General features: G+C 30.5%; 1 protein-coding gene across 2 annotated transcripts in view; it reads right to left on the reverse strand.

The window, feature by feature from the left end:
- LOC145267797 (death-associated protein kinase 1-like) overlaps positions 1 to 13,248 on the reverse strand; it is a 653,913-nt gene that overhangs the window by 17,677 nt on the left and 622,988 nt on the right. For both annotated transcript variants that reach the window (XM_080123326.1, XM_080123327.1), the window contains 3 exons: positions 8,218 to 8,316; positions 5,085 to 5,162; positions 2,753 to 2,942 (listed from right to left, as the gene is read on the reverse strand). In XM_080123326.1, the coding sequence (XP_079979452.1) occupies positions 2,753 to 2,942; positions 5,085 to 5,162; positions 8,218 to 8,316 (367 nt within the window). The remainder of the gene's footprint in view (positions 1 to 2,752; positions 2,943 to 5,084; positions 5,163 to 8,217; positions 8,317 to 13,248) is intronic.

The following is a 13,248-nucleotide window of genomic DNA, read 5'->3' on the forward strand; positions in this document are numbered from 1 at the left end:
CACTAATGAAATCAAAATAATCATTCCAAACATTTCACTAATTAAATCAAAATAATCATTCCAAACATTTCACTAATGAAATCAAAATTATTATTCCAAACATTTCACTAATGAAATCAAAATAATCATTCCAAACATTTCACTAATTAAATCAAAATAATCATTCCAAACATTTCACTAATTAAATCAAAATAATCATTCCAAACATTTCACTAATGAAATCAAAATAATCATTCCAAACATTTCACTAATTAAATCAAAATAATGATTCCAAACATTTCACTAATGAAATCAAAATAATCATTCCAAACATTTCACTAATTAAATCAAAATAATCATTCCAAACATTTCACTAATGAAATCAAAATCATCATTCCAAACATTTCACTAATGAAATCAAAATAATCATTCCAAACATTTCACTAATTAAATCAAAATAATCATTCCAAACATTTCACTAATTAAATCAAAATAATCATTCCAAACATTTCACTAATGAAATCAAAATAATCATTCCAAACATTTCACTAATTAAATCAAAATAATCATTCCAAACATTTCACTAATGAAATCAAAATTATTATTCCAAACATTTCACTAATTAAATCAAAATAATCATTCCAAACATTTCACTAATGAAATCAAAATAATCATTCCAAACATTTCACTAATTAAATCAAAATAATCATTCCAAACATTTCACTAATGAAATCAAAATAATCATTCCAAACATTTCACTAATGAAATCAAAATTATTATTCCAAACATTTCACTAATGAAATCAAAATAATCATTCCAAACATTTCACTAATGAAATCAAAATAATCATTCCAAACATTTCACTAATGAAATCAAAATAATCATTCCAAACATTTCACTAATGAAATCAAAATAATCATTCCAAACATTTCACTAATGAAATCAAAATAATCATTCCAAACATTTCACTAATGAAATCAAAATAATCATTCCAAATATTTCACTAATGAAATCAAAATAATCATTCCAAACATTTCACTAATGAAATCAAAATAATCATTCCAAACATTTCACTAATGAAATCAAAATAATCATTCCAAACATTTCACTAATGAAATCAAAATAATCATTCCAAACATTTCACTAATGAAATCAAAATTATTATTCCAAACATTTCATTAATGAAATCAAAATAATCATTCCAAACATTTCACTAATGAAATCAAAATAATCATTCCAAACATTTCACTAATGAAATCAAAATAATCATTCCAAACATTTCACTAATGAAATCAAAATTATTATTCCAAACATTTCACTAATGAAATCAAAATAATCATTCCAAACATTTCACTAATGAAATCAAAATAATCATTCCAAACATTTCACTAATGAAATCAAAATTATTATTCCAAACATTTCACTAATGAAATCAAAATAATCATTCCAAACATTTCATTAATGAAATCAAAAGAATCATTCCAAACATTTCACTAATGAAATCAAAATAATCATTCCAAACATTTCACTAATGAAATCAAAATAATCATTCCAAACATTTCACTAATGAAATCAAAATAATCATTCCAAACATTTCACTAATGAAATCAAAATAATCATTCCAAACATTTCACTAATGAAATCAAAATAATCATTCCAAACATTTCACTAATGAAATCAAAATTATTATTCCAAACATTTCATTAATGAAATCAAAATAATCATTCTAAACATTTCACTAATGAAATCAAAATAATCATTCCAAACATTTCACTAATGAAATCAAAATAATCATTCCAAACATTTCACTAATGAAATCAAAATAATCATTCCAAACATTTCACTAATGAAATCAAAATAATCATTCCAAACATTTCACTAATGAAATCAAAATTATTATTCCAAACATTTCATTAATGAAATCAAAATTATCATTCCAAACATTTCACTAATGAAATCAAAATAATCATTCCAAACATTTCACTAATGAAATCAAAATAATCATTCCAAACATTTCACTAATGAAATCAAAATAATCATTCCAAACATTTCACTAATGAAATCAAAATAATCATTCCAAACATTTCACTAATGAAATCAAAATTATTATTCCAAACATTTCATTAATGAAATCAAAATAATCATTCCAAACATTTCACTAATGAAATCAAAATAATCATTCCAAACATTTCACTAATGAAATCAAAATAATCATTCCAAACATTTCACTAATGAAATCAAAATAATCATTCCAAACATTTCACTAATGAAATCAAAATAATCATTCCAAACATTTCACTAATGAAATCAAAATAATCATTCCAAACATTTCACTAATGAAATCAAAATAATCATTCCAAACATTTCATTAATGAAATCAAAATAATCATTCCAAACATTTCACTAATGAAATCAAAATAATCATTCCAAACATTTCATTAATGAAATCAAAATAATCATTCCAAACATTTCACTAATTAAATCAAAATAATGATTCCAAACATTTCACTAATGAAATCAAAATAATCATTCCAAACATTTCACTAATGAAATCAAAATAATCATTCCAAACATTTCACTAATGAAATCAAAATAATCATTCCAAACATTTTCACTAATGAAATCAAAATAATCATTCCAAACATTTTCACTAATGAAATCAAAATAAATGACTTCGATACATCTGGAAAAACATAAACTCTGCTTAATTGGTTAGGGATGTTTTAAACCATTGAAGAGGGATAAGCCCACTTGAAAAGAAGATAAAACTTACTTTTTTCTTTGGCAGAAAAGGAGCCAACACTGAAGAGCCTTCCTCGGAAGAAGCTGCTGAACAGACCACATTTCAGCGACTCAATGAGGGTGGATTTACCTACAGCAGTTGAACCAATTACTTTGATTTTAACACGAGAAAGAGATTGATTTATCGGATTCAGTTGATTTATAAAGGCAGCAGCTCGATCCTGAAGGAAAAATAAAAATACTTAGTTACATTCTAGAAAATTTGAGATGAGGATTGCCAATCTGTCAGACTACTGCTCTCATCTTGGATATTTTTTTCACAAAAAAAAAAAAAAAAAAATTAAAGAGTTATGTCACAGAAGACAATATTTTCCATCAGTTCTTCTTCTTGAGTCATCCGATACCAGTAGGTAAGCTGTTGACAACTTTCAAGCTCAAGAAATTTTGATCAACCATTGCCGACAGCAAATCAGTTTCTGAAAGAGCAATTTCCTCCATGATGATGGCCTTCTTCTTCTTCCTATGTCATGGCATGTTCATGCCGTAGATGAAATCATGGTTAGTATTCTCCATAGGCTTCGATTCATTGCTCGTTTTTGGAGTCCACTGGTATTGTTGACACCCATTGCCATGCACATCCAGTCTAATATCCCTATACTTTGCCTCCCCCTGATTCTCTTTCCGTCAGTTTCGTTCTCCAAGATGTGCCGTTCGATACCCTTTTTTTTTCATGCAATAGGTGTCCAACAAAGCGGCACTGCATTTCCTTGATGGTCCACATCAGCAAACGATCGGCCTTCATTCTTCTTAGGACTTTAGCATTTGACACTCACTCTGACCAAGAAATGCAAAGCATTCGTTGATAGAACCACATCTCAGTTGCGTCCAAACGTCCACTCATCGCTTTGATGATTGCCCAAGATTCACATCCGTATGTCAGAACTGACCAGACGCAACACTTTAGCAGCTTTTTCTTTATTTCAAGGCATACACTTTGCACAAGATCAGAGTGTAGTCATGCTGCAGGTTTATTGTAGCAAGTGACATTTCCTCCCTATAACCGCTGACACATAAAATAAGGATCAATACAGTGATTTGCTATTGGGATGACTTTTCTACAAAATGTTATAAGTTGCATGAAGCATTCTAGTACATAGATAGAGCTGTTCTCTATGCATTTTGTTTAGTGTCCATGTTTTCGAGTCATACAGAAGAATTATCTCTATGCAAGACTTTTTCATTTCCCTCCTGATTGGAGACTTTTACACTTTCTGCAATGAATTAATGAAAGGCACTTCACGATTGTGCAATCCTTACAATCCTCTGGGTGGTGTCAGAATATCAACTGAGGTACTTGAACCGATTTGATTTCTGACAAAAAGCAACTTTGTATTTGTAGATGGATTAAGATGTATATTTTGTTTACAGTGAGTTTAGAAAAAGTGACACATCTTGACAAATCTTATTTATTTGGTTCACGAGATCTTGGGCAGGATTAATACGATCCTCAGACAATACAATGTCAATCATGGTTACATAAAATAAAGAGATGGAGAGAAAAGATATTTTTTTATCTTAACTTTTCTTTGAAAACCACTTGCGATTGCAGAAACTTGAAAATTTATTAAGAAAATTCAACAATGAATAATTTTGGAACAATTAAAATTGTAAAATTTATCAAAAAGTAAAAAATTTAATTCAAGATGTGCTTATTCAGATTGGCACTTATGGCAGCAATTAAAAGTAAAGAAAACACAGAAAAGTCTGATGTATGTACCAGTCACGGAACGAACATGAAATATTCCAAAATTCACAATTTGAACATTTAAAAAATTTCTTTTATTTAAAAAAATCAAATTTTACTCTCTCTCTCGATACAAGGAAAAAAAGCAACAAATATTAAGGAATCAAGGGCAAGACAACTTACTTCCATTCCAATCTTTTTTTTTGGGTGGGGGGGGGGTAATGTCGGAAAAACAATCGAAATGTAAGAATTAAAACTGAACAATTTATTAAAATAACGTGTATTTTTTAATTTTTATTTTTCAGAAATTAAAATTTTGAAATAATAAAAACATCTTTTTAGAATGCCCATTTTATAAAAGTTAAAAACAAAAATTGAAGAATATTAAAATGGTTTCAGCTTTCATGAATTGATAAAAAAAAAAAAAAATGGCACATTTGTTTTTCAAAAAAAAAAAAAAATCTACTTGATCAATTTTTGTGATTTTTGGAATATACCATCTTCCTTCCGTGACAAGTACATACACAATAAAAGTTTTTCTTCATTTTTATCATATTTTTTAATGTAAATCTTTGCAAATAAAAATAATTTTTCAAAGTTTTTGTTGAATCATACTCACAGCATGAACTTTATTTAGTAATTCAGCAATGTCTGTGTATCCTTGTGCTAAAGCCATGATTTCAGCAGTAACTCCATCCTGAAAAATATGCAAATTTTCTTTTACTATTAATCAAAAAAATTAAAACCCTTCCCTTTTTTTATGGATAATCTTTATATATATATATATATATATATATATATATATATGTCATCCACATACAGTACTGTTTTGCTGTTTCACAGCTCATCAGTGCGGCTAGACAAGCATCTACCTCAAGCATGAATCGAAACCTGATCACCCAAATGACAGTCGGAGCTTCTAACCATTGCGCTATTCAGCTGCTGCTATGTGGGCAGTTAATTAACAATGTTTTGAAATTGTCTAAATACCTAAGCTCAATTTGTTTACACAAAGAGCATCGCTTAATATGTATAAAATTCTCCAGGGAAGACAATGGAAGTGGTCCTGAATCTTCATGTTATCCTCTATGTGATGAATATCTACATCCCATCTCTATGTGACCCATTAAAAAGAACCATCTTAAAACTGCAACTATGTATAAAAACTCGTGAAATTACTGTTCTAGGTGGCAGGACTATGGACAACGGGGCTTTCATGCACACTAGATAATCCTGAGGCAAAATCTTTGGCGATTTGAACTTTTGCAGAGAACTCACAAACAATAACAATTATCAACTGCAGACTGATGATGCCAACGACAGTCTTCAGTTTCAAGGTCATCATCTACATAATGAAATATTTTAAACAAACATTGTAGTCTACGTTCATCGACTGCTGTATGCTTTGTTTGCTGAATGAGCCGTCGATAATGAAAATCTCATGCAATGTTCAGGTTCACTACAACTCATCAAAAGTACAATAGAAGCAAAAACGTTTTGTCCGTTTTTAAACGAGAAAAAGAACATGCTTCACAGTATGTGTAACTTATATTTAGTCTTCAAACCAATCGCCATCAGCATCCAACACTTTTTGCCAATGTGTCTTTACTTGTGTAATCTCCTTGCGGTAAAACTTTTGAAATTTGAATGGAATTCAGAAGACATTTAAACTTTTAAACAGTCATTCTGAGCAAATCTTCATATATTAAAAGAGTGAAGGCTTTTGGAAGCTACAAGGTAACTAAACAAGTTCCACCTGTTTTTAAAGAAAAAAAAAGAAAACGTTTCATGGTATGTGTAGCTTATATTTAGTCTTCGAACCAATCGCCATGTGTCTCCAGCTGTTCAATTCTCTTGCATTAGAACTCTGAGGTTTTAGACACAAAGAAATCCTTGAGAGCTTGGTGCAAATCTGCTTCATTGGTGAAGAATTTTCCACAAAGATGATAAATATTTTATTACGCGTAAGCATTTTCTTTTGTTTTTTGTTTTTTTTACTTTATTATTTTATTTATTTTTATCCTTTTCATTTTATTTTTATTTTTTAATTTTTATTTTCTTTTTTCATTTCTCTTATCAGTTCAGTTTCTCTTAATTTGCGTGGCCTGTCTACTGAAAGCGGTTTTATTTTTATTTTATTAACAATTTCAAGTTATTTTGGAGTGGAATTTGAAGCTCATGTTCTATAATTATAAAAAAATATTAAATATATTAAATCATATGTTTATTAATAAACAGAGCCACCGATTTTACCGGATTATTATATTATATAAACAAAGAAAATGGCTCCAGGAAAATGCCTACTTCGGACCATTATCTTGTGATGTGGATTACTCAAAATACAGTTTGGATCATTTTACCACACTGCCATCAAAGACATTCACTGTGGATTTACTCTATGACATTTAAATACTTAAACAACTTTTAATTGTGATTTTCTATGTCTCACTGACTTTAGCAAATAAGGTGTAGACCATTATAATTATTTGCTAATATTTTCTCTTCTGAAGAGACGGTAGGCATCAAAATTCTATCGGATAAGGAGTTATAATATTTCAAATATATTCTTTGTCTTACATAGAATAATAAAAATCTTTTGATATGAAATTTAAATATTTCACATCATAATTTTTTTAATTTATTGAATGACTAAAATTTTATTTATTTGCTCTATCTTGTATATCGGGCAATTCTTATTTAGGTGGGATAGTACTTATAGAATAAATATTACTGCCAATAATATTTTGTAAAACTTATAATCATAGGTTTCCATACCAGTTGATTGTTAGATAATTTTATTCTTAAGTATATATATATATATATATATATATATATATATATATATATACACACACACACACACACACAAAAAAAATTTTAATGAAAATTTCTCCAGACAAGGCCATGGAGCCACTAGCTGAATACATAAACAAATACTACCATAAGGTCAAAAACCAACCAACACTATGTCCAATATATTCTGAACCAAAATCATCAGTTCTTCTTTCTACCCATGGAATGTGAGGACTAAAGGACAAAATAAGGGAAGCAAGAGTCTTGAATTGGAAGCCATGTTTAATTTTAGAAGAGTTTTCGATGGGTAGCTGGACTCTACAATTTTGCAGGCAAAGAGCAAAAAAGTTTTCTTATATTAACACAAAAAGATTATGTGCTGGAATGTCAAAGATTCAATATTTTTATGAAGCAACTCTGGTTTCTGATTGGTTGTTAGAAGAACATGGATTCATCAGTTCCTATTGCCAGTATCCATAAATAGAACCTTCTAATTTTTGGTTATTATATTCTTCTCATATCAAAAATATTGAAACAAAGAGATATGGGACTACCAAGAGTAAATCCAAGATCCATTTCTCTATCCAGATTTGTTTAATCGCATCAGTTTTACTCTGGCAGATGAATTGCACCCTCTCTCTTCAACTTAAGACATTATATGGCCACATGAAAATGGCAGAATTAATACAAAGAACAGATCAATAACTGGAAAATAGTCGACTGAGCTTCAATTTTTATTTCCTCTTTTTTTTTTTTACTTTTTCACCAAGTCTTTCATGTAACCACCTAAAAAAATAGAACCTTGTTTTGGGGAGACAGGACAGGATGATTTAGCAGAATGAGTGAATCTAAAATAATACCAAAGATTTTCTTATATGCTTTATCATAAGAGAACCGGTAACTGGGAAACTTTTCTTGCAAAACAACAACCCCCCCCCCCCAAAAAAAAGTCAACTTACTTTATTTTTCAAGTCTGCATTTGAACCAGCCAAAAGGAGACAACGAACAATTTCTATATGGCCAGCTTTACTGGCTAAATGCAATGGTGTATTACCAACCTGAAAATATTGAATAAAAATTTTTAAATCATTCATTCAAATATAACAAAGTACCATATTTTGTTTCTGTGTGCCCGGCTAAAAATCAAAAACTGTACAAGACACACTGACTAACCTAACATCGTTGGATTTGATGTGAACCCAACCTGGCTATGGTAAAAAACAATTAGGGTAATATTCATATGCTTAGAATCACCAGTGAACAAATTAGTGTAGTGGTTAAAGAAAATAAATATTTTTGTTCATTCTTACCCATGATTGTTTAAAAAATAACACTGAAACTAGGTTAAACTGTCAGAAAGTCAGCATTCTTTTTTTTTTTTAATACTTTTGAATTTTATAAATAAGGATTGATAATTTTGTATTATTTGGAGTATTGTTTAAGTGTTATTTTCACAATGTTTCGGCAAATGTAACTTCCAATCAACTTTAGGTATATCTTATCGAACTTGAGTATCTTTCTATCAAACTCAGGAATCTATGTGGAATTTTAAAAGGAACCCTTTCTTTAATCTATAGAGGTAACATACCCTCGTTTCAGCATCCATGACTGGGTAGAATTTCTAAATAATTTGCAACTGTATTCTGCATATCACTCACACTGAGGATTGAACCTTCAACCTCTAAAAGAGTGTAACTTACAACAAAATTTTACCAAGTACTTTATACACTACGACATGGGTCCTTCTACCAGGCCATGTCTGAGGGAACGAGAGCATGCTACCTCCGGGTTCTCTTTAAAATTCTGTGCAGATTCCCAAGTTTGACAAAAAGATTTCAGAGTTTGACAGAAAGTAGGCTAGTGGCTACATTGGCCAAAACGTTGTAAAAATAACATTCGAAATAAGAGTATTTCAAATAATGCAAATAATATGAATTATCGGATAACCTTTACGGAGATGGTCCCAACGTCTGAGCTCGGGGAGAGGCCGTCTGACGTAGTCGGTGTTCGAGGCAGAAAACTACCCCTTCAATAAAGTGCCCAGTTGTTAACTTAAGGAGAAAAAAACCTGTTCCAATAATTAGAATTTTTATTTTTTTTATTTTAAACAGTTCAAATAATTAGAATTTTACAAAAATAAAAACTTCAAATAATTAGAATTTTACAAAATAAACAGTTTAAATTTTTGATAATTCAACAGTTCAAATAATTGGAATTTTACAAAATAAACAGTTCAAATAATTAGAATTTAAAAACAAAAAAAAACAGTCCACATGATTAGAATAGTTCCACGTGGTTAGTTAACCCTGTAAACTTCTGTGATTTGTTTCCCAATATTTGTAAAAGCATCTGTCTATGGCATATCGGATATTTTAGGGTTAGGATAATTTTCTGCCTCGACACCGCCTACGTCAGACGGCCTCTCCCCGGACTCAGAACGAGGCGAACGTCGGGACCATCTCCGTAAAGGATAAGTGAATTATCTTTTTCTTTTTTTCTTTCTATTATATGGAATAAGTTGAGGGAGAAGGATTGGAGGGAGCAGTTGGAAGAGAGAGGTAGAGACGTTTGGAAAAAAAAGATGTTAGCACCAACACCAATTTGAAAATGTTGAACAAGGTTTTTAAAATCATTTATTCAAATACTAGCAGTTCTGCCCGGCTTTGCTTGGGCCCTATGTACTGTTCATAAGGTTATGTGCATATGTATATATTAAAAAATGTAAAGTAATGCCTTTCTGGATAATAATCTTCCTTAACTACCATAGAGAACAGACAGACAGACATTTTCACTTTTATAGATATATAGATAAATAGATTGGATGCAATATATAGTAATTTAAAAAGTATTAAACAAAAAAAAGACTCCTGCACCACCACCGAGAATCGAAACCAAAACGTTCAGCTCACAATTTTTTTTGCCTCTGCTGTCAATAACTGGGCTATGAAGACATTTATAATACAAGGCTAAAAATTAAAACATGAACCAATAGCTACTACTTTATGCATTTGTAATGCCGGCGTTCGACCTTGACCTGGTAAATTTCATTTTTTTTTTAATTTTCACACTTTTGCACTGATTTTTCCAGGCTAAAATCCAAATATAAAGTTTTACATGGGTTCAAATACCTTATATATGGAGTTTCATGTCTGTAGACCCAAAAATTTAGGAGGAGTTTGGTAGGAAAAATTTGTTAAACAAAATATATACGTATACATAAATATATATGGAAACAATTTTGTGTTTACTATAAACTTATTATGCAAATATAAATCATGTAGAATATCTGTATGAATATAATTACACGTAATAGTTAACTAAAGATGGTTATCCCATTAGAAAACCGAAGCAACTAATAGGGAATTAATTAAAATGAATGTTTAAAAGAATATGCAAATTAGCTAGATCTTTTGCTAGTGAATGCAATTCCACAACCCATATATAAGAAAATTGTATTTTCTTTTTAAATAAATAGAAAAGAGGGTTTTTAATATGAATATCAATGCACACAAAGAAAAACGAATTCATAGGAGTATAGATAATGAAAAGTTATCTTCTATCATATGACGAAAAAATGTGTGTGTGTGTGTGTGTGTGTGTGTGTGAGAGACAAAATGTCAGAAACTACACAAGGCATGTTTACAGACCTTACATTATTCATTAGATTTGGTGTGACACCAACTTGGCTATGGTAAAGAAATTAAATGTAATATTCATGCAGTTGGTGTCACCTTAGACCAAATTACTATGTGCTTGTGGGGGGACATCTTCATTCTTACCGGACAGTTGTTTTGTATAACAACTTTGAAACTAGGTCAAATTGTCAAACTGCTATTTTATTCTCGTTTTATTTTTATTCAACAGAACCAGTTAAGAGAAAGAAAGAAAGATGGGGGGGGGGACAGTCAGCCAAAAGAGGAGAGAGAAAAGGAGGTGGAGGGGTCAGTAAGATAGGGATAGCGAGAAAGGGGCGTCAATTAGAAGGGAAGGAGAGTAAGAAGGTCAGTCAGAAGAGAGAGTAGGAGGGTCAGTCAGAAGAGAGAGTAGGAGGGTCAGTCAGAAGAGAGAGAGAGAGAGTAGGAGGGTCACAGAAGAGAGAGAGAGAGAGAGAGAGTAGGAGGGTCAGTCAGAAGAGAGAGAGAGAGAGTAGGAGGGTCACAGAAGAGAGAGAGAGTAGGAGGGTCAGTCAGAAAGGGCGAGAGTAAAAGCTTTGATCCATTCCTCTTCTTAATTATTTATAATTGTTATGTATTTGTAACCTGTCTTTGAGAAGTCTCTTTACCTCAGTAAGAAGGATATGGAGTTTTAACTTACAACCAAATTTAAATATTTTTTTAACAAATAATAATTATAGATTTAAAAAAAAAAAAAAGAAAAGAAAAAAAAAAGGCATTTTTATTTCATGATGAAAATTATTTGGCAAACTCCATATCAAAATTGAATTATTTTCTGCCAACAGTTCCAAGATGATGGAAAAAATATGAGCTTCTAAATTGATTATGTTTGAAAGCATTATATTATATTCATAGACTTTGTAGAATAAACATTTTTGACAATGACACGTATTTACTCATGGAACTAATTCTGTTAGATTTTACAGGAAATAAATGGTGGTGGTTGATTTTGCATTCTTGCTGAAAAAAGTTCCATAAGTTATTGTTTGTTTCATTTCAAGTATTGACTTAAAATATAATAAACTAGCAGGACCCGTTAACCGGTATTGCCCGTAGCATGCACCCCCCTCCCCCTAAAAATTCAAAGAATAGCTGTTGTTGTTTTTGTTGTGGGTCAACCCCCAACCTCCTTATGTAAAGAACAACTTTCGGAATAGACACCCCCAAAAACGGTTTTCGGAATTGACACGCTATTTTCTGAGTGGAGGTAGGGTTGTCACAAAATTTGCTGTAAATGTAACTTTGCTAATCGCTGTCAGGAATCCCACCTGCAAATACTATGAATGAACAACAAAAATTGGTGGTTGCAATGTCGTTTGGCTAATGCGGGCTAAGCTGGCGGACAGGGTATGGTTCAGGGCATGGTATTTTTGTTGGCAGACTGGAGTTAAGGTGTCAAAAAACCCTAGAACCTCTATCACCTAAATTCCTGTAGTTACATGTACATTACCATGTAACAATGTATACAGGTTTTCAGAAATTGACAATTTTAAATAAACAAACAAAAATAAACCGTATAAACAGAACAGTTTCTTTAAATAATAAATTCTTTTTTATTTTGAACAATATATACATGATTTTGTTTCTATTATAAACAATATAAATAGAATACTTTAGAGATTGAAATAATGTAAACCTTTTTAAATGTTAAGCGTTAGACAACAGAACCAGAATTATTGTATAATTTAAGAAAGAAATATTGATTATATGCATGAAAGGAAATGAATTTGGGGGAAAATAGGTTCAAACAATTTATGTTTAGTGAGCTATTTTCATGTAAATAAAATTATGGTGAATTAGAAAAAAAAAACAATGTATTTTAGTTTTTGACTTATTTGCGGGTCTCAAAAAATATAGAAAAAAAATTAATCGACGCTCTAAAAACAATGTAAATAGCAGCGGTAACCTATTATAGAGGGGGAAAAATAGCCGCAGAGGTTAGGACTGAATGTTCAATGCTAATTGTAAAAGGAAATCCTTTAACTGACTGCTCTATGATGACTGCACGACTTTACGAGCCTTGAAATGACTGCTTTAAACAAATTGGAATCATTCAGTAACTGAAAAGAACTCGTTCAGTGGACACTGCTAAATCATGTAATGTAAGCAGAAGTATATCTAGTGTCAAACTAAAGCAACAGTGTCTTGACTGTAGTAATATTTTTTAGTAAGTGTATAATAAGGTTTAATCTAGGTTTTAGAAAAGGAAAAAGAAATAATGGCTATCAGCCTATGTCAGAAAACATTATGTACGCTGTAGTTAACAACAAAATATCGTAGCTTTGTATGAAAAGTTAACATTCACTGTATATTAAA

Source organism: Euprymna scolopes, chromosome 4, assembly GCF_053919585.1.
Source record: "Euprymna scolopes isolate OS-2025 chromosome 4, ASM5391958v1, whole genome shotgun sequence".
NCBI classification, from domain to species: Eukaryota; Metazoa; Mollusca; class Cephalopoda; order Sepiida; family Sepiolidae; genus Euprymna; species Euprymna scolopes.